Genomic DNA, 22,318 nt, shown 5'->3' on the forward strand with positions numbered 1-22,318 from the left:
GGACCTGGGATTCAGGACAGTAGTCCAACACCTTAACCAGTAGGCCACCACCACATGCACAAACACACGCACACACACACCTTCCTTCATGTTTTACAATAAAAAGAACAAATGATCCAAAGAAGGCTGCAAACTTATCTGAGTTTATTAAACTGATATAAAGACTTCTGTCCATCGCTCATGGACCGCAAGTACAACGATTCTCTTCCTATCTTCCTTTCTTCATCTTGGCCACTTTCTCCTTGCGCTTCTTCACATGTTTTGGTACTTTACTTTTCCGTTTTTCCCTCTGAGCTTCTTTTACCAACTTTTTTCTTTCCTGAGGAATAAAAGAAAATAATAATAATATAAAGCCGTTTTACGCTCCTGGCTCATTAGATCACTGATGTGGGGAAAAAAAAAAAAGGTACTTTTTTATCCAGCGCTTGCGCCTGGTTCTGGTCGCTGTGTTCCTGTGTGTCGTCTTCTTCAGATTCGTGCTCATCTTCGTCGTCCAACTCTTCATCTTCATCGCTGCTGGAGCTAATGTCTTCCACACAACCCTCGAGTAAGGAAGGAACCTGAATTGTATGGAAAAAGTCAAAGGTCATGCTGCAGTGGGGAGTTTAATGAATTTCCTGCATTAAATTCTGTTTAATATCCTGATGGATGTTTCAAGGTTTGTAGGCTCGAGGATCAGGTCGTCATGAGCGTCAGCATTAACGTTGTATTTAATCTGAACCGAACTTCTTCTCCAGAGATATAAGATGAAGCTGAAAATTTATCCTCCCTTAGATCTCTTAGAACAAGACAGAACTGATCAGTAGCTAGGGGGCGCTATTCACTCAAGCTTTTGAGAAGACACTTCCTCATTAAAGATACCTCATCATAAAACTTCAGCATTGTGAAAGTTCACGTCACTGAATTGTTTTAACATTTAGATGCACAGAGGAAATTATGCAACTGATGTCCAGTTTAACTACGACCAATGAATCTGCTTAACATTTGATCGTTTGAAATTAGATGCGATTTTAGCTAATATCAGCTAGCAGAATTCTACAGACTGGTCGGTTCGATAAGAACCGGAAACATTATAATATAATATATATTCTGAGTGGATGTTATCACAAAAAATAGATCAAACTGTTGCAGAATTTTTCCAAATATGCAGTTTTGTGTGCTTTTTTTTTTGTGTGGAAAGCTACAACGGTTGTGATTTATCTGACACTTCTATTTTTGACATTTCGAAAAATAAATTAAATGCCAAATAAAAAATAAATTACATTCTGTAAGAAACTGTAACATCATACAATTTTTAGATGCCTTTTTAAGAAAAAATATTGCAAGAAAAAATATACTGTCTTTTACTCACTCTCTCTCACTCATTTTCTACCGCTTATCCGAACTACCTCGGGTCACGGGGAGCCTGTGCCTATGACGCCTGATCTCAGGCGTCATCGGGCATCGAGGCAGGATACACCCTGGATGGAGTGCCAACCCATCGCAGGGCACAAACAAACACTACGGACAATTTTCCAGAGATGCCAATAAACCTACCATGCATGTCTTTGGAGGGGAGGAAACCGGAGTACCCGGAGGAAACCCCCGAGGCACAGGGAGAACATGCAAACTCCACACACACAAGGCGGAGGCAGGAATCGAACCCCCAACCCTGAAGGTGTGAGGCAAACATGCTAACCACTAAGCCACCGTGCCCCCTCTTACTGCCTTTTACTGTTAACTATATTAAAAACATTTGTTAATTATTATATTAAAAATTCACATATTCCTATATTTTCTGTCCAAATCCTCTCCTCAATTCTGAGAATTCCTTGCATTTTTTTAAAAAACATTCTTCCTTGCTTATCTGCTTTGAAAGAGTGCCTTTGATGTACCATTTATATTCCACACGTAATTTATCTATAATATATGACGGTTAGTCAAATGGAAATCTTATTCATTTGCATAGTTTATTGCAAATTGGTGGATGATTTTTCTACGTACTTCAAAAAGTAACTCTTAACAAGTATCTGGATTATGATTTAAGGTTTTCATTCAACCCCCGAGGCAGTCGATGTAGTAAGGACTACACAAGAATGATCGATCTGAAGCGTCTCACCGTCTGCACGCCCGAAAGATCCCTTTTCATGCCCGTAACTGTCTGGTACAGGACCTAAATATTACAAAACAGAAACTGGTCATAAGTACAAACGTATCACACATATACAGCAGAAATCGTGTCATTTACTGGTTTAATCCTTGCGCTCACGTTATCATTCTGTTTGTTCTCCTGCTCCTTCGTCATGGCGTCCACGTCTCGTTCGTAATGACTCACTTCGTTCAGGGTTCGAGGAATATAGGCCTTCTTAAACACCTGTCACATACAAGGAAAGAAAACGTGTCACTCGATGTTTTCTATCAAACAATTCGAAAAATTTCAAGACAATTATTTAAGCCAGTGTTCATGATAGGAGATTATTCTGCATTACATCCCTGATTAGTTTTCTTTAACGTCTGCTTTGCATAACAGCAGCTGCAATTCTTCATTAGATCAAAGTATCACTGTAACATGACATTTTTTTGGGTCTGGAAAATCCCCACTCTAGATGTAACAATAAATGGATAAAAAGTAGGATGTGCTTAATATATATATATATATATATATATATATATATATATATATATATATATATATATATATATATATATATATATATATATATAAAATTCTATTATTATTAGAAAATATAAAAATATTATTATTTAATATTAGAAATAATCTTAATAATAACCATAATCATAATAATAATATTTTATATTGTTTAATAATAATATAATTGTTTTTATATATAAAATATTTTAATCCTACTTTTTATCCATTTATTGTTTCTAATAATATATATATATATATATATATAATATATATTTTTAAGCACATCCTACTCCCACTACCAATAATAATGGCAATTAAGCAATTCATTATTATTATTATATGTTATTTATATATTATGAATGCTTTAAGATGTTTATACTTCATCGTCCACGCTGTCTTGGTTGGATCTGTCCTCTGCGGGTCTGTTTGATGCGATCTCCATCGCCTGCAGGTCCACACCACAAATACGTTACAGATGACAATCTCACAACAAGCAGGTTATATACACAAGCCGCTGTCATTAGAAACGATATGCCTTAAAAAAAGTAACTACAGCAGATTCCCTGGAAAATGTTCTGTATTGATATTTAATTATTACAATTAGTACTGAATTGTACTGAATACTGGTACATGCAGGTGATATCAGAACCAGAATCAGAATCCGAAAGCGTTATACTGCCAAGTATGTTTGATCGTACAAGGATTTTGGTTTAGAGTCATACGCTTCCAGTACACGGAGACAACGTGTTGAGAATACGAAAAAATACACATGTGCAAAATAATAATAAATCGGAAAATAAATAAATAAATACATTGTATGAACAGTTGTGCTATAAGTGGTAGAATGGAATGGAATAGAATACAATAGTATAGAATAGAATAGATTATGGAATAGAACAGGTTATTGCACATCGTGTTTGCGTAACAGGGAACTGTTCATGATGTAGGTTGCCTTTGGGAAGAAACTGTTCTTGTTCCTGGTTGTGCTGGTATTTGGGGCTCTGTACCACCAGGCAGATAGTAAAAGTTCAAAAAGTGGATGACTTGGATGTGAGGGATCACAAGTGATTTTCTGAGCACTTTACTTCTCTCTGGATATATACAGAAATCAGGTTTTGCAGGGAAACACCAATAATCCTCTTAGCAGTCTGAGCCGTTTTCTGTAGTCTTGCTGAGCCAAAGCAGACAGATACTGAATGAGTGCGCAGAATAGACTCGATGACGGCTGAGTAGAACTGTTTCAGCAGCCCGTGTATCAGGTTAAACTTCCTCAACTGGCTTAGGAAGTACATCCATTGTTGGATTTATTTATTTTTTTGCAATGGTGTTGATGTGAGTGCCCCATTTCAGGTCCTAGGAGATGGTGGAGCCCAGGAACTTAAATGCCTTCACTGCAGCCACATTGCTGTCCATGATGGTCAGTGTTGTGAATGCAGGGGTTTTTCTCCTGAAGTCCACTATCATCTCCAAAGTTTTGAGCATGTTGAGCTCCAAGTTGCTGTGATTGCACCAGACAGCCAGCTCTTTAACCTCCTCGTCTCATTCTTTGATGAGGCAGATAACTGTAGTGTCGTCTGCCAACCTCAGGAATTTGACAGAGGTGCAGTCGTGTACAGGGAGAGAACACAACCTTGAGGGGTGCCAGTGTTTGAGAGGCTGTTCGTTCATTCATTTTCTACCGCTTATTCGATCTACCTCGGGTCACGGGGAGCCTGTGCCTATCTCGGGTGTCATCGGGCATCAAGGCAGGATACACCCTGGACGGAATGCCAACCCATCGCAGGGCACACACACACTCACATTCACTCACAGACACACTACGAACAATTTTTCAGAGATGCCAATCAACCTACCATGCATGTCTTTGGACCGGGGGAGTAAACCAGAGTACCCGGAGGAAACCCCTGAGGCACGGGGAGAACATGCAAACTCCACACACACAAGGCGGAGGCGGGAATCGAACCCCCAACCCTGGAGGTGTGAGGCGAACGTGCTAACCACTAAGCCACCATGCCCCCTGGAGAGGCTGTTTAACATGAATTTTCCCAGTCTCAGTAGCTGCTGAGTATCTGATCCACTGACAGAAAGACTTGGGTTAGTTTGGTCTGGAGAAGTGTTGGAATCATGGTGTTGAAGACCGAACTGAGTTCAACAAATAGGATCCTCGCATAAGTCCTTGATTTATCCAGGTGTTGCAGGATGTAATGCAGCCCCAAGTTTACTGCTCGATAAGCAAACTGCAGGGGGTTCAGTGGGGGCCCAGTGAAGTCTTTCGGATAAGCCAGAGCACCAGTTTTTTGGACGACTTCATGACAACAGACATCAGCGCCACAGGTCTGTAGTCGTTAAGTCCTGTTATCTTGGGTTTCTTTGAGACGGTGATGATGGTTGTACGTTTGAAGTAGACAGGGACTTCACACAGCTCCAGTGATCTGTTGAAGATCTGTGTGAAGATCGTGGCCAGCTGGTCAGCACAGGTTGGTGTCACACCATTCTGTGCATGGTCCCTTTCTTCTTTTGGTCTTTCTGTGGACCTGGCACACATCATCATCAATGATTTGGAGTGCAGGGGAGGGGGAGAGAGGGGTTACTGGAGGTGTTAAAGGTTGTGTAAAGAGATGATCAGAATGGGTGTGTGGGGTTTTAAATCTACAATTAAATTCACTCAGATCTTCAGCAAGTTGTTGATTCCTCACAGTGCTGGAGGATAGGGTCTTGTAGATGGTGATGGCTTTCAAACCTGAATTTAACCTGAGGTGAATTTAACCTTCAACATTTTAGCGCAGCTCTTCTTAGCCGCTCTAATCTCCTTATTCGTTGTGTTCCTGACCTGATTGTACAAGACCCTGTCTCCATTTCTGTAGGCATCCTCTTTGGGATGATGATGTCTAAGTTTTGCTGTAAGCCATGGCTTATCATTGTTGAATGTTAGATGACATCTGTTAGAGCTGCATATGTCCTCAAAGAAACTGATATATAAAGTTACAGTCTCAGTAAGCTCGTCCAGATCGTTGGCAGCAGCTTCAAAAATAATCGGTGAGGTCAAAAACGGGCTCTGTTTTGATGGTCCATCTTTTTACAGTATAATAATAATAATAACAATAATAATAATAATAATAATAATAATAATGGCGCCTTTCAGAACACCCAAGGTCACTTTACAAGCAATATACAGGCGTTTTAAAAGTCAACAAGCACTCGCTATTGCGAACATCGAGGGGAAGAGAATTCCATAGGAGGGGGAGCAACACACCACACCTAAAAGATCTGGCACCCATAGTAGTAAGTTTAAATATTGTATTGTATTTACTACAGTTTTTGCATTTAGGGTGGGATAAGATGAACCAGGCACCGATAAGTGCGATATGCATTCTTTATCGTGGTGTGACAATGGTCCAGTATATTACTGTTCCACAAAAGTGAAGATCTAGACATCTTCTTTAACACTGTTATATCTGCACACCACCTTTCATTGAGGTAGAAGCGATTTTCCCATTGATTCTGCGTCGCGGTCGGCTCTGAACAGATGAAAGTTTGGCAGATGTAGTGCGCTGTCCGGCGTGGCGTCGTTCAACCAAGTTTCCGTGAACCCAGGATTGTGAAAAATCCTTATTTTTCCAGGAGAGCAGAAGGAGGTCGTTTGTTTTGTTGGGCAGAGAACGGAGGTTCGCCAGGTTGATGCTAGGCAGCGTCATTCGAAATCCACGCAGTCTAAGCTTTACAAGCGCATTGGCTCTCTTCCCCAGCCTGCGTGTCTTGAAACGTTTGATCAGCGGTGCTGCTCCGCCAACTACAATGTTTAGCAGAGCATCTGAATAATTGAAAACAGGTAGATTTTGTGGTGTGTTTTGCCACAGATGAAGATGAAGACATAACGCTTATCACAAGCTTGTCTTTTGGATTTCATATTTGTGTAATGTAAGAATCACATGTCAACAAGTAAAAAACAAAATCACATTACATTTAGAAACCAAAGCAGAAAGAAATGTACATGAGCTATCTTGGTAGAGAGAGAGAGAGTGTGTGTGTGTGTGTGTGTGTGTGTGTGTTAAATGAGTGGTAAGATGGCATGACAGACCTTCTCCAGGTACTGGTTGATGTTGTTGGTGGTGATGGACGGGTCTGTGACAAACTCAAACAGCTCCCGAACCGTCATCACAGCTACACTGTGTTTTTGGAAAAAGTCTAACGGAAGAGATTAAGATTTTAACAAGGAAATTAGACGTATTTAAGTCTCTTTGCCTGACAGTGAAGGAGGTGTAGATTGTGTGTCTGTAGGTCTCAGTGAAGGAGGCGTGGCCTGTGTGTGGAAGTCTCAGTGAAGGAGGCATGGCCTGTGTGTGGAAGTCTCAGTGAAGGAGGCATGGCCTGTGTGTGGAAGTCTCAGTGAAGGAGGCATGGCCTCTGTGTGGAAGTCTCAGTGAAGGAGGCATGGCCTGTGTGTGGAAGTCTCAGTGAAGGAGGCATGGCCTGTGTGTGGAAGTCTCAGTGAAGGAGGCGTGGCCTGTGTGTGGAAGTCTCAGTGAAGGAGGCATGGCCTCTGTGTGGAAGTCTCAGTGAAGGAGGCATGGCCTCTGTGTGGAAGTCTCAGTGAAGGAGGCATGGCCTCTGTGTGGAAGTCTCAGTGAAGGAGGCATGGCCTGTGTGTGGAAGTCTCAGTGAAGGAGGCGTGTCCTGTGTGTGGAAGTCTCAGTGAAGGAGGCGTGTCCTGTGTGTGGAAGTCTCAGTGAAGGAGGCATGGCCTCTGTGTGGAAGTCTCAGTGAAGGAGGCATGGCCTGTGTGTGGAAGTCTCAGTGAAGGAGGCGTGTCCTCTGTGTGGAAGTCTCAGTGAAGGAGGCGTGGCCTGTGTGTGGAAGTCTCAGTGAAGGAGGCGTGGCCTGTGTGTCGAAGTCTCAGTGAAGGAGGCGTGGCCTCTGTGTGGAAGTCTCAGTAAAAAATGCATAGCCTGTGTGTGGAAGTCTCAGTGAAGGAGGCGTGGCCTGTGTGTCGAAGTCTCAGTGAAAAAGGGTGAAAAAGGCGTGGCCTGTGTGTCGAAGTCTCAGTGAAGGAGGCATGGCCTGTGTGTCGAAGTCTCAGTGAAAAAGGCGTGGCCTGTGTGTTGAAGTCTCAGTGAAGGAGGCGTGGCCTCTGTGTGGAAGTCTCAGTGAAAATGCATAGCCTGTGTGTGGAAGTCTCAGTGAAGGAGGCGTGGCCTGTGTGTCGAAGTCTCAGTGAAAAAGGCGTGGCCTGTGTGTTGAAGTCTCAGTGAAAAAGGCGTGGCCTGTGTGTCGAAGTCTCAGTGAAGGAGGCGTGGCCTGTGTGTTGAAGTCTCAGTGAAGGAGGCGTGGCCTGTGTGTTGAAGTCTCAGTGAAGGAGGCGTGGCCTGTGTGTTGAAGTCTCAGTGAAAAAGGCGTGGCCTGTGTGTCGAAGTCTCAGTGAAGGAGGCGTGGCCTGTGTGTCAAAGTCTAAGTGAAGGAGACGTGGCCTGTGTGTCTGTAAGTCACAATGAAGGGGGTGTGGCTTGTGTGTCTGTAAGTCACAATGAAGGAGGCGTGGCTTGTGTGTCTGTAAGTCACAATGAAGGGGGTGTGGCTTGTGTGTCTGTAAGTCACAATGAAGGAGGCGTGGCTTGTGTGTCTGTAAGTCACAATGAAGGAGGTGTGGCTTGTATGTCTGTAAGTCACAATGAAGGAGGTGTGGCTTGTGTGTCTGTAAGTCACAATGAAGGGGGTGTGGCTTGTGTGTCTGTAAGTCACAATGAAGGGGGTGTGGCTTGTGTGTCTGTAAGTCACAATGAAGGAGGCGTGGCTTGTGTGTCTGTAAGTCACAATGAAGGAGGTGTGGCTTGTATGTCTAAGTCACAATGAAGGAGGCGTGGCTTGTGTGTCTGTAAGTCACAACGAAGGAGGTGTGGCTTATGTGTCTGTACTAAACTAAGCTTTTTATTTAATACTGAACCACCTTTTACTATTTACTAATGATTCAGCGCTAATTATTTTCTAGCAAAATAAAGCAAGCAAATGAAAGAGAATAAAATAATGTTGTTTTGCTTTACATGCTAAAAGCCAGGCTATGTTCTCATCACACTCACCGTTCACATTGCTGCAGTCTTTGCGGAGAAACTCCAGAGCATGTGGATGATCGTGCTCCACCGATTGAGAGACATCGATAATGAACGCATCTCCGTCGTGGTACCTGCCATCCAGAGCACATAACAGTGTTTAACCGAGGACGAATAACCCAAGTTAGCATTATCTCAGTATAAATGATGACGACTCTGAGACTCACAGAATGTTAAACTCGCTGAGATCTGCGTGCACGAGCCGAGCCTCCTGATACATCACCCTCATGTTCTGGATGATCTGCAGGTAAAGCTCACACGCTTTGGATGCGGACAGTGCAGCGTTCTTCAGTAAAGGTGCAGGCCTGGGACAGAAACACACTTCAAGTTGCATTCTCAAAAAAATGCCAACGAAGCTTTCATATGTGACTGTTTACATACATGCCATCTTTTCCAATAAAGCCCATGACCAAGACATGGCTCCGAAGCATGATGGGCTCAGGACAGGGAATCCCTGCTGTCTGTAGTCTACAAACAAGAAGACGCTAATTAATTGCGAAACAAAATGAGTTTGGTTAACGAGGAGTGAACGATGTAATCCCGACAGCATATCCCAACCATTTTCCATTACATTAGCAAGGCTTTGGAGCGTTGTTTACATACAATGTCCAAAATTCCACTTGTTTTTTAGCGGTTGCATAAGTGCACTTCTTCATATTCCTTTCTTACTGGAACAGAGAACTCACACTATGTATACTAGACAATGGCACAGAATAGTGTACAAGGGACACATCTAATGCATTGCCTATTACTAGAGATAATAATAATAGCAATATTGTATTGCTACATTCATCATTCCATTGTGTTTTATTAGTAAACAAAGCAGACGGAAAACAAACCTGATCAGGTTCCTCATCTCCTTCTCGGCCCACGTCCGTACCATCTTCCTCGGGTTGCCTTTACAGTAACCGTGCCGAAACCTGACGAGCAATACATCAGGAAAATCAGCCAGCAAGGACACATCAGTCAAACACACGAGTTAAATTCAACACTGATGCCTCCGCTACCAAATATCCTGGTGTTCTTATCTGAAATGTAACCTTGACCATTCTGCATAATCTAAAAAAAATCTAATAATATCATTATGAGATACATTGAGATATCTTACTGAAGATCATCTCAAATCTCAGACAGACACAAGGCTGGATAAACGGACACGGAAACATTCAGCCAATCGTTCCTGAGAGATCAGACTGATAAGAATCAGAATGGGTCAGTGTGTCTCACCTGAACTCCCCACTGACGTATTTATCCCTGTCCTTAAACAGCAGAATGGAGGTCTTGTAGATCTTAATAGCACGGCTTTCTCCTTTAGCTGTGCTCGCATGGTAGACATTGGCCTGAAATTAGACAACAGGACAACTGTGTGCCATAAAACATAGAATAAAGATCAAATAAAAACAGCTACGATACAAGAATTACCCGAACTATAGAAAAAATAAAACTATAGAAAACATGACCAGAGTTTATCTCGAACCTCTTTTCCTGTACTGATGCAGCCGTTAATCCCTGAAATGACGCCTCTGCTTAGCATTTTGAAGAGTATCATTCGAGTCCTGGGGTCCAAAACCTAAAAGTTTTGAACATGTCGTTAGTAAAATTCACAATTAAGTCTTGATGCATAATACTCAACATCGTCGCTGTAACGTGGCTTAGCTTCAAGTTGGTAATCTTCCAATATCAAGATGTAAATGTCAAACTGTTTTATTCTTCTTATAACACAGCAGTAAGCCAATCATTCTAACAGTGATTCATTAAAGGAAGCTGCCCCACACTTTCATTCTCCGCAGCCTCTGGTGAAAAACAAAAGAAAAACAGAAAAAAAAACCTACACAGCTTGTTTTGTTGGAAAGAAACTGCGATGGTCTCCGTCTTGAAGACTTTCATAAAAAGACAACTTTACCACTCAGTGTTACTGTTACTCCGCTGAGCGACGACACTGCAGATGCTTAAACTTTCAAAACTTTGTTGTTGTTTTTTTGAATACTAAAAAATTATAATGTAATGTTTGTTTAGAAAATAATCAATGAAAATGATTTATGAAAATAAACTAATAACATTTCAAAATATTCAACAAACAGAAAAATAGAAAAAAGAAAAAGCTGAAAAAAGAAGGGTTTTTTTTATGTATGTTTATTTTTAAATTTCCAACTGTAAATACTTCTAAGATGAAGTTCCACCTCCTGTTTGGGAGCATACACACTAAAAAAAAAAAACACTTCGATCTCTTCTGTGTTTTTTATCTACATTAGCCTCTGAGCTCTAGTACAAGACTAATGTCAGAAACAACACAAAAACTCGGCTGATCCACTACTTTTGAATCTGAGTGCAATTATGTGTATGTAATTGTTTCTAACACACGTACCTGTTCCACCGTCGCTCTATCAGACTTGTCTTTAACTCGATACCTGTTACACAAACAGACAATTGACACGTCACTGTTATGTGCAGAGCAGTTGGTCGGAGGTCCTTTTGTTTTAATGCTCCTTCAGACTGGAATAATCTGCCTCCATCTGTGAGATCTAATACTACTTTAGGCTCCTTTAGAATATCTTTGTTAACCTATTTGAAAACTGATTGTAAATGCTTTTAATTGTAATGGTTCCTTGAAATATCTTGTTCTTGAAAACTGATTGTCATTTTTTCATTCCTGAAACAACTGTCTTTGTAAACATTTGTATAAATTGGAGATTCTGAAATGGCCCTGGGAGGGGAGGGGGATCTGTGAGCAGAATTGTCTTGTAATGTTTTGTTTGTTTTGTATTGTATTGAATGCACTGTATCTGTTGTATGTTTTTGGTCCCCCTTGAAAACGAGATGCTGCATCTCAAGGGGCTTTCCATGAATAAATTCTAAATATACAGTACGTCAGACCTAAAGCGATAAAGTTCTAGCATGTGTATAGAGAAAATATAAAAACGTGACGTACATGTCGGCTTCTCTCTGTCGTTGTATCGCGGTGACTTTGTTGATGACCGAATCTGCGTAGTTTAGTTTGTCTGAAGGAAATCGAAAATGAAGAAAACATTTTTTTTAAACTTAACGCTTAACGTTCAGCATCTTTATAGAAGCTTCCATCCCACCTAGCAGAGATCTTACCCAGGTTTATCTTGTGTTCAAACTTCATCAGCACCTTGTCTGAAGGTGTCGAGAGCTTTTCTGACTTTTGGGTGTTTTGTCGGTTTGCCTGGAAATGAAATAAACAAAACACAAACATCAAGAAAACTTCATCGATTCAACTATCATACAAGTTATTACTTTACAAATGATAACATATAAGTAAAAACAAACTCGCTCTTCCGAAAGATTTCTCAAAAATACCTGCTGATTGTTTCCCGTCCGCATCGCAGCGTAGCGTTTAGTAAAGTTTCCTCCGGGTGAATTTTTCCAGTCCCAATCGTCGTCGTCATCATCATCATCATCATCATCATCATAATCGTCTTCATAATCATCCTTGTTCTCATCATTTGCCTGCAATGTCACTCCGCTGAGATTGTTCTCTAGTGATCGCTCTTTCTCTTTAATGCAGCTCAACTCTGTGTCACTGGAGAATGTGAGGGTCAGTCAGAGGAGTTTAATATTATAAACGCCACAGTAGTTTAAAGGAAATAAATCCTAGCACTGTATTTATAACAAACTGTTTTACACAGACAGGACAAGATACACACATCGTTTTAGAATGTCATCATATTTATCTCATAGATATTTATAAATATGTGTGTATATATTTATCTTGGCTCAAGGAGAAATAAAGACACTTGGAATCTGACTTGTGGACGGTCAAAGTTCTATGAAATTCTGATAGAAAATTAAATAGAATAAAATTATTTTTATACTTATTATTCTACACTTTTAAGTAAGAGTAAAAAAAATAGAATTTTTGAATAGAATTTTGAATAATTTAATAATTAACGTAGTTACAGTTAACATCGTGACGTCACGCCTCAATGTTAACAGCATGACGTCACGCCTCAATGTTAACAGCATGACGTCATGCATCAATGCTAACAGCATGACGTCATGCATCAGTGCTAACAGCATGACGTCATACCTCAATGTTAACAGCACGACATCATACCTGAATGTTAACAGCACGACGTCATACCTCAATGTTAACATCAAGATGTCATACCTCGATGTTAACAGCATGATGTCATACCTCAATGGTAAAAGCACGACGTCATACCTCAATATTAACATCAAGATGTCATACCTCAATGTTAACAGCATGATGTCATACCTCAATGGTAAAAGCATGACATCATACCTCAATGTTAACAGGTGTTAACACCTCAATGTTAACAACATGACGTCACACCTCAATATTTGCATGACGTCATACCTCAATGTTAACAGCATGACGTCATACCTCAATGTTAACACCTCAATGTTAACAACATGACGTCACGCATCAACGTTAACATGTCATGATACCTCAACGTTAACAGCATGACGTCACACCTCAATGTTAACAGCATGACATCATACCTCAATGTTAACAACATGACGTCACACATCAATGTTAACAGCATGACGTCATACCTCAATGTTAACAACATGACATACTTCAATGTTAACAACATGACGTCACGCCTCAATGGTAAAAGCATGACGTCATACCTCAATGTTAACAGCATGACGTCATACCTCAATGTTAACAACATGACGTCACGCATCAACGTTAACGACATCATACCTCAACGTTAACAGCATGACATCATACCTCAATGTTAACAACATGACGTCACACATCAATGTTAACAGCATGACGTCATACCTCAATGTAAAAAGCATGATGTCATACCTCAATGTTAACAACATGACATACTTCAATGTTAACAACATGACGTCACGCCTCAATGGTAAAAGCATGACGTCATACCTCAATGGTAAAAGCATGATGTCATACCTCAATGTTAACAGCATGATGTCATACCTCAATGTTAACAGCATGATGTCATACCTCAATGTTAACAGGTGTTAACACCTCAATGTTAACAACATGACGTCACACCTCAATATTTGCATGACGTCATACCTCAATGTTAACAGCATGACGTCATACCTCAATGTTAACACCTCAATGTTAACAACATGACGTCACACATCAACGTTAACATGACATCATACCTCAACGTTAACAGCATGACGTCACACCTCAATGTTAACAGCATGACGTCACACCTCAATGTTAACAGCATGACATCATACCTCAATGTTAACAACATGACGTCACACATCAATGTTAACAGCATGACGTCATACCTCAATGTGAAAAGCAAGACGTCATACCTCAATGTTAACAATATGACATACTTCAATGTTAACAACATGACGCCACGCCTCAATGTTAACAGCATGACGTCACGCCTCAATGTTAACATGGCGTCATTACATGTGACATCATTACATTACACCATAAACAGCTCCGCGAAGTTTTATCTGATGTTTCTCAGTTGTTAGTTTCGCCATATTCCTGACAGATTTTACAGTTCTTATCGTCTTATACACGCTTCTATACTAAAAATAAACACACCACCATTTCAGGATATTTGTTTCAGTCCCTTTTATTAACAGTGAACTAATCATCAGGCGTTTATTTCTCACCTGCCCGATTCCTCTGCGTCGTCAAACTGTCCCAGGACAATCTGAGACATGGCGATGTCTTCTCCTTAGATTCACAAAAATAATTATAGAGATCACAAAAACAGGTAGCAAAAACACACGCCGGACCCTCAACCACACACACACGCACTTCCGCAAACGTGACTACGGAAGCCGAGCAGGCTCATAGTCTATAGTGAGCGAAAGACAAAACACAAACTGAAAATGACTCAGAACTTCTCGGCATCACGTTGTTGGGTTTATTCCAAACATTCAGTTGAAATGATGCGTCTCAGTTTGAGTAATAGTATCTCATATCAGCCATCTATAGTAAGTATAATCCATAGTTTCATAAAGCTTGAAACAAAGTCCATTAAATTGCAAGAACAGCTGATATCAATGCTCTTGCTTTTACTTGGGGGGGGGGGATGTTAACAGACACCCTTTATACAGAGACACTAATATTTTTATTTCAATTTATACAACTGAGCAACAGGGGCCTTGCTCAGGGGCCCTGCAGTGGTAGCTTGATGGACCTGGGATTCGAACCCATGCACTTCTGATCAGTAGTCCAACACCTTAACCACTGACATACCCTTGTTTACATAATAACACAGTTTCTATACTATCCTACACAATATGGCTGACAAATTCTTTAAAAAATGTCTAGAATTGTTGATTTGGTAAAATCCAGGCACGTAGTGTACAGATTGTACAGTACTGAAGTAGTCTGGAGTGTCTGTGCTTTATACCCGAGGTAACGAGGTTCATTTATGTTATAAACATATAAACACAAGTCTTCAGGTCAGAGTCGATCGGACTTTCTCGAACACGAGAAGCTTCAGTTTTATTAACTCTAAGAGAGATGAAATGTGTCTGGTTAGTGAACAGCACTGTATAAAGATGGTAATTTAAGCAATAACATGAACAGACTTGTTTTGTGGATGTTCCACAAAATTAAATGCAGGTATAAATAGGTTAAAGAGGAAAATAATTAATTCTGTGGTGGTAAAAGGGACTTCTTTTCATGTCAGGTTGCATCATACAACCACAACAATGAATATTTTCCTATAAAAGCATGACCTCGTGTTTTCCTCCTTACTTAAAACACAGATTATTTCTACAATAACTGGCATTTGACTCTTGTGGGGCACATTTAAATACCCGCCAGCCATCGAATACTTACAAGTCACAGGTTACCAATAAGACCCTTTATACTGTAACAAACTCTTAATTATGGTATATTTGCTTATCTAGCATGTTTGGATTTTGCCATTGATTCTCTCCATAAAATTATCATCCAGACCAAATTCCTGTTCTTTTCTGTAGCACTTTATTATTATCATGACTCCATTTAATGCAAAAAAAAAAAGAAGAAAAAAATAAAGGTCATACTCTGGTGCATATAGACGAAAATACACATCCTTATTACAAGCTAAACTAAGCCTAAAGAATGAATAAACAGAGCTTTGATTAATTTCTCACTCTTTCTTAGTGTATGTTTATTGCTTGAATGAGTTCAAATAGGGTCGAGTACTCGTGTACAGAAACAAAACAAAAATCAACAATAAGAACTTTTCTAAAACTGGACAGGAGAGACAAACGTAAGCAATCCCTTTAACAAATGCATTTGTTTTTACAGTGATCAAAACAAATCGGCGATACAAGCAGAATTACAGAGGACGAGGATGATGATGATGATGAACATTGAGGTGAATTCACATTCATTTCCATATGATGTAACTGTAGTGATCGCTCTAGCCTGCTGCAGAAATGAGAATTTTTTTTTTTTTTCACAAAGCAGATGATTTAAGTATGCATAATTTGAAGAGACCCTGAGAAAGAGAAGAATTGGTAACCACCCATTTTAATCAGACATGCAAAAATCACTACTCTACTGCTATTCAAGCTCGGGCTTGAATAATAATTATATATTTAGTTAATGCACGTGTGTATTGGTGGGGATTGATTTAACTGCTTTAATGCAAACAAACAAAAAAGACATTAATAAAATAATCTATGGCAAATAGCTCAAGGCGTCATAATCATAACCATAAAATAAGTGATAATATAAAGAACTTCAAGATTGTTCAGCGCTACAGTCATTGTTTCTGATTCACCTCGGCGTTCATATGGGAGTCCATGTTAGCTCCGAGCACTCGTATCAATAAATACATAAAATATTCAGTGTGTTTTCCTTATCTTTGATAGACCTGCGCATACACACTATACACTACAAGCAAGCGCACACATTTCTCAAACACACCATAGTAGAAAAAAATGATTTGTTTTTCCGCAAGTTCACCAAACCTGTTCGTCGAAGCCCAGTTTGTGAAAGGAACCGAACAGTTTGGCCTACAAAGGGTTTAAGATGTAAAGAAATTGAACTGTGTTGTTGTTCATTTAGAAGGCATGTTATGATAAGTTATGTTAAAAATAAAATGGCCCTTTATAAACAGAGGCACATTTGCTGCAAAAATTCTCTGCCTTCTTTTTACTGAGGCAGCATAGGATATTACCCACATACCGATATTGCGATACGTTGTGTAACCGATTATCCATTTGTTGCATAGTTTTTGGCTCTGAAATGCAGCATTCCATTGTTGATCTTAAAGATAAACTTCATTCAGCTAATTAGAGGTTTATGAGGTTAGATTGGCTAACTGCAGAGGTACTAAAGAGACGGATATTAAGAGTAGGAGGCAGTGTGAACAGCACAGTTGTATAAGTTGAGGCAAACAGCAGGGCGATTTCAAGTATAAAACCCACAGCACAAACATCACTGCGCTAAAACATATAATAGACTCTGATTCATATTGGGATTAAATGCAATATGTACTGCAAAGCACACTGCTGTCTGATGCATTGTTTGTAAAACCTTGGCTTGATTTCAATTTGTGCTCAAGTCTGAAAGACAACGGACCAAAATGTCCAATGGATCTTTCGAGTGCATCGAAGCAGATCGTGAGGATCCGTTTTCTTAAATTCTTAAATCAAGTGTCCTTAATACAAGCTTTTGCCTAAAGGCAGTGTCTGAATGTCAGGCTTTACACCCCAAACCACCAGGGGGCGCTGTCTCAACCACGAATTACGTTCTATGTTAAACACACCACAAGGCCGAAGAGCATCGTTTATCAGTGAGCTTCGATAGAGAAGAAAATGTACAAAAACTGGCAAATATTGCCAAGAAACATTGACTAATGATCACCCAAACTGATAACCAAAAGTATTCTAGGCCACTGAGTGAACCGAGGACACCTCCAAAACCTAAAGAATCCTATTCAGAACAAAGGTTCAGAGAGATTTGCTCTTAGGCACTTGAGCAAAACTCATCCAGAAGATTAAAAACAAAGTGGAATTGACTTAAGAATAATACATATGACGGTGTTAATATAAATCATTGACTTATCATACAAAACACTAACTTATTTTGATATAAGGATTATAGAATTATTTAAAAAAAAAACCAAACAAACAAACAAACAAAAAGAAAACACACACACACACACAATCATACACATTTGATTAAAAATGATACTGTGCAGTGGATCCAAATCTCTGGGGGAAGAAAAGAATCATTAAGGCATTGAGAGAAAGTTTCCAGTTTTGCATTTTGCACGCATTATGTAAAGTCTGCATAAAGACGTCAGACTCATCGTCTTTTAGTGTTTGTAATCATGGAAGTATGGCACAGAGTGAACAGAATCAACATGTCTTAGACAACTGGCTTGTCTAGAGCTCCCTGGTTATCCTTAAGACTGGGATCTGCTGCATCTTCTGGTTCTGGGGCCTTAGTATCCGATTCAATGAGCTCCTTTGTTTGAAGTTTTTTGGAAGACTCTGCTGCGGAAACGTCCTCTTCTTTAACCTCGCTATCGTCCACCATCTCTATGGCTTCCTCTGCTTGTTTGCTGGTCTTTGTCTCGGATGTCTTGTACTCAGCAGGTGCAGTCTCGCTCTCACTTCCAGAAGAACACCGTAGATCTTCCCCATCCACGGCGCTATCATCTCTTGCTCCATCAGCCTCATCTTTTCCTCGGTCATCTGGGGTTTTCTGATGAATGCGCTGGTGCCTCACCAAGCTGTGTTTCAAAGTGAAGGTCCGGTCACATGTTTGGCACTGATAAGGTCTTTCTCCTGAACATTTAAAAAAAGTTAAAATAAATAAATAAATAAATAAAATGAAGTCAAATTCCCTAAACTCACTTGATAAAAAAATCGACATTAAATTTTCAGTCTTACTTCTTCTTACCAGTATGTGAACGCATATGTCTGGTCAAGTCTTGCAGGCTCCAAAAACGTTTGCTGCACACATTGCAGATCTTCTTCCTCTTGTCAGGTCTACTTCCTGGTGATTCAAGCTCGGAAGAGCCACCGTCTTCCTCATCGTTTTTCTCCTCTTTCTGTCCCTCCTTCTCCTCTTCCTCAGCACCACTTTCCACAACGCTGCTGTTCTCCTCCTTCTCAGCCTCACTCATGTCCTGATCACCTTCCTTTATTGGCAAAGCGCTGGTGTCACTGATAGACTGACTGGATACCGCAGGTTGATTTCTTCCTTTCCGTTCTCCATCTTCATTATGGTTGTCCTGCAAATGAATCTTCTGATGACGGCTGAGGGTAGCCGCATGCCGGAAGGTCTTTTTACAGGTACTGCATGTATGTGGAAATTCCTCTGATGGTGGACTCTCTGGTTCAACTGCAGGTTCTGCAGCCTCTGGCTGCTCCTGCTCAGTTTCTGACATTTTGTTTTCTGCAACATTCATGTCAAGGCTCTTGTTGCTCTGAGAGTCATCATTGCTCTCATTGTTGTTCATGTGAATGCTCTCAACAGATTGTGATCTTTTTAGATCTTTCTTCAACTCTGGTGATTCTGTGGTTATGTCTTTATCCTGCTCTGTCAACTCCATGTCATCGGTTATTGTTTTGTCCTCTGTTTTGGGATCAACGTCATCTACCATGACAGCAGGCTCAGCATCAGAAACACCGTCTACAAAATAAATTAAAATGTTAAATGAAGGCTTAAGAATTAGTTGGTACAAAGTTTATACCATTAACATACCTCTTCAAGATTTTTTAAAAATGTTTTTATTTATCTATTAAAGTTTGTGGCAGTCATACCTGTACTTTCCTGTGACCCCTCATCGGCCTTGGTTTTTGGGTGTGACCCAGGGTTCTGCAGGGTGCTGCGACTGGATAAGCCATGTTTACGAAGAAGATGGCGCTCGCAGTTGGACTTGGTGGAGAACAACGCATCACACTGAGGACAAGGGAATGGCTTTTGACCTAAGAAAAACATCGTTCCAACGTTACAATCTGTTGTTACCGCTTTTAGTGCTCTATACGGTCTTAAAAAAATGTTTATTATAGCAAGGAGGCACACCAAAGCACAACTGACCTGTATGTGTTAGCATGTGCCTCTGTAAAGAACTGGTCCAAGGGAACACCCGAGGACAGTATGGACATTTCATCTTCTGCACAGAGTTTGAGTAGGCATTCTTCTTCCCTTTGCTTCGTGGTCGAACCCTCTCTTTGAATTCCTTTCCTTCTTTCTCTTCTTCACTTGCAGACTGTTTCTCTTTTTCTGGCTCCATTTGCCGTAGCTGTAAGTAAGAGCTAAATTTATTGGCATCAGTAGTGGCCAGCATTTTCTCCACGCTTGGTAACTCTCCACTAGACTCCAAGTCAAACCCACTAATTGGTGCAAGAGTAGAATCGCATCTCTCATCCTTGAATGGCCTCTTCTTGCCTCTCCTCTTTGATGCATCAATAGACGGACAACTGAAAGAAGAGCCAGGACTAGTTGTGCCATTGGAACACTTTTTATCATTTAGTGTTTCACCACCAACCACTCCATCACTTTTCTCAGAGCTTATTCCTGTTTTTAGAAGCACTGGGGCAGCTGACACGGAGGAGATGATTTGGGCAATGGAGGCAAGAGGTGGCATTTCTGAAGTGTTGGAGGCAGCAACTGGTTTCGGCAGCAGTGGCTTTAGGCGTGGCTTGGTCATGTCACTTGTCAGCGTAGAGGTAAGGCTAGACATAGATGCTGGAAGGGATGCATGGACACCCGAAACCTTTCCTAATAACTTGCCTGTACTTGGGGAAGGAAGCTCTTTCTTGACATCCTGGCGATACAAAGAGGTTGTATCAACTTGTTCTGTCTTTATTTTCTTTCCTTCTGGATGCTTGCGAATAGACAGATCAATAGGCTCCATGGGGCAGTCATTTGACAGAGAGGGAGAAGCTGCATCTGATTTTTTATCAGGATGAATAGTTTTCAAGGTTTTGCTGGAAAAATCCAAAGGCTGGTCTTGAACTGCAGCTTCTGAGAAAGTAGTTAGATTCTGATTTCCTGACTGAGACTGAGCAGTAGAGTTGGTCTGGACAGGAGAAGGAGCTGTGACAGGAACAAGAGTATTTATATGATCTTCAATTTCCCTCTCTTGGACTTCTGAGTGTTGCTTAAGTAAGTGATGAATGCAATTCCTTTTGGCAAGGAAGGCTGCGCCACACTGACGACATTCGAATGGTTTCCTCTGACAGCCATTGAGAGTTCTGAGATGAATCTGTAGAGCCCTGTAGGTCTTAAGGTCTTCTCCACAGTAACGACAGGATGTGTTACCAACATTAGTTGAATCCACAAGGTCCTGTGTGGTACCACCAACTAAACTGCTTGAACTTGAGGTTGAGGTAATGTACTCAATGTTTTTCTCAATCTCCTTGCGAGTGTTTTTCATGTGCTTCTTGCGCAAATGACGCTCACAGTTGGCCTTGACTGTAAAAGGGTAGTGACAGAGGCGGCAGACATAGGGTCGTTCTCCGCTGTGTGTTCGTAAATGCCGCATTAACGTGGCATTGTCTGGAGCAGTATAGGTGCAGATGCTACACTTGTATGGAGAAGATCCATAATGATGAGCTCGCATATGAGCCTGGAGGCCTCCTGGGAAGGAGAACACTTGCGTACAGAATCGACACGGATATTCTGTCTTTGGGATCTTTTTGCCACCTGAGGTTCTTACATCTTTCTCTTTTCCTTGGACATCTTCTTGCTTAATGTCCATAGTAGTTATTATCGTTGGTCCTGTGCCATCTCGATGTGTATTCTCCCAATTTATAGGCGAGGAAGACGTTGAGGAAGATGGGGTATTTGACGACTCTTTGGAAGTAAGAATTTGGACTGCATGGGGTGGCAAGCTGGGGCTGATACAACCCGAGGAGGCTTGCTGGGCACTCATGACTGGCGGAGGTGGCGTGGATGTTCCCATGCTAGATCGTGGAGTCACCAGTGGTTTGGGTTTGAGAGGAGTAACTTGTTTGGGTGCTGCCTGAAGAAGACCTTCTGCACCTTTTGGAAGCAGTGGCAAAGTCATCTGAGATGGCATAGCAGCAGCCATCTTCAGGATCTGCTGGATGTCAGCAAGTTCCACTCCTGTTTGACTGACAGGCCGGACAACCAATCCACCCTGAAGTGAAAGGAGGCTGAGACCATTGACCTTATTCAAGCCTTGAAGAGAGACAGGATCTAGAAGACAGAGGCCAAGACTACTATTGGTCTCCTGAGGTAGATTTGTTGCAGAGGGCTCAACACGAATAAAACGAATGCTGTCTAAAATTTCTTGCTGTTTCTCCACCTCAGTTTGTTTAGGCTTAGCAAGTGAAGAATGCTGAAGACCGAGGCACTCCATGAAATCATTCTTCCCATTTAATGTTACGCTGACCTCCTGGGGTACTGATTCACCCATCTCTTTGGAATCTCCAGAATCTTTGGATGTATCTGAAATAGTGTCATTTTCCTGTTTCTCGGCTTCGGCAACATTATCTTTGTGAGAGATTATGTGGAGATCTAGAGACACTTGGAGAGGAAAGGCCTTGTTGCATACTTCGCAAATAAACCTATGAAATTTGCTAGAGCAACGTCGCAAATTTGTCTCACACCAGACCTGCAGAAAAGAAATTTAAAATTACTTTTTCAAAAACCAAA

At 40.9% G+C, this 22,318-nt stretch overlaps 2 protein-coding genes across 3 annotated transcripts in view; both read right to left on the reverse strand.

Annotated features, from left to right (window-relative positions):
• Positions 1-122: 122 nt before the first annotated feature.
• riok1 (RIO kinase 1 (yeast)) lies at positions 123-14,511 on the reverse strand. The gene is made up of 17 exons (XM_027142728.2): positions 14,341-14,511; positions 12,055-12,277; positions 11,833-11,920; positions 11,663-11,732; positions 11,099-11,141; positions 10,211-10,303; positions 9,961-10,073; positions 9,573-9,653; positions 9,115-9,201; positions 8,901-9,038; positions 8,704-8,807; positions 6,711-6,817; positions 3,012-3,077; positions 2,249-2,353; positions 2,099-2,152; positions 411-560; positions 123-319 (listed from the first exon to the last, which is right to left on the reverse strand). Exons 1-17 carry the CDS (start codon positions 14,388-14,390, stop codon positions 209-211), a joined length of 1,683 nt encoding a protein of 560 aa, XP_026998529.2. The 5' UTR covers positions 14,391-14,511; the 3' UTR covers positions 123-208.
• A 1,140-nt stretch (positions 14,512-15,651) lies between these two features.
• Positions 15,652-22,318, reverse strand: part of rreb1b (ras responsive element binding protein 1b) — a 38,072-nt gene continuing 31,405 nt past the window's right edge. The window contains exons 9-12 of one of the 2 annotated variants that reach the window (XM_027142726.2): positions 19,733-22,277; positions 19,456-19,620; positions 18,590-19,324; positions 15,652-18,474 (exon numbers count right to left, since the gene is read on the reverse strand). In XM_027142726.2, coding sequence (XP_026998527.2) covers positions 18,053-18,474; positions 18,590-19,324; positions 19,456-19,620; positions 19,733-22,277 — 3,867 coding nt within the window. In that variant the 3' untranslated portion in view covers positions 15,652-18,052. Of the gene's footprint in view, positions 18,475-18,579; positions 19,325-19,455; positions 19,621-19,732; positions 22,278-22,318 lie in introns of both variants that reach the window. The other variant, XM_047806348.1, reaches the window with a different exon arrangement.

Source organism: Tachysurus fulvidraco, chromosome 22 (genome assembly GCF_022655615.1).
Source record: "Tachysurus fulvidraco isolate hzauxx_2018 chromosome 22, HZAU_PFXX_2.0, whole genome shotgun sequence".
In the NCBI taxonomy this organism is placed as follows: domain Eukaryota; kingdom Metazoa; phylum Chordata; class Actinopteri; order Siluriformes; family Bagridae; genus Tachysurus; species Tachysurus fulvidraco.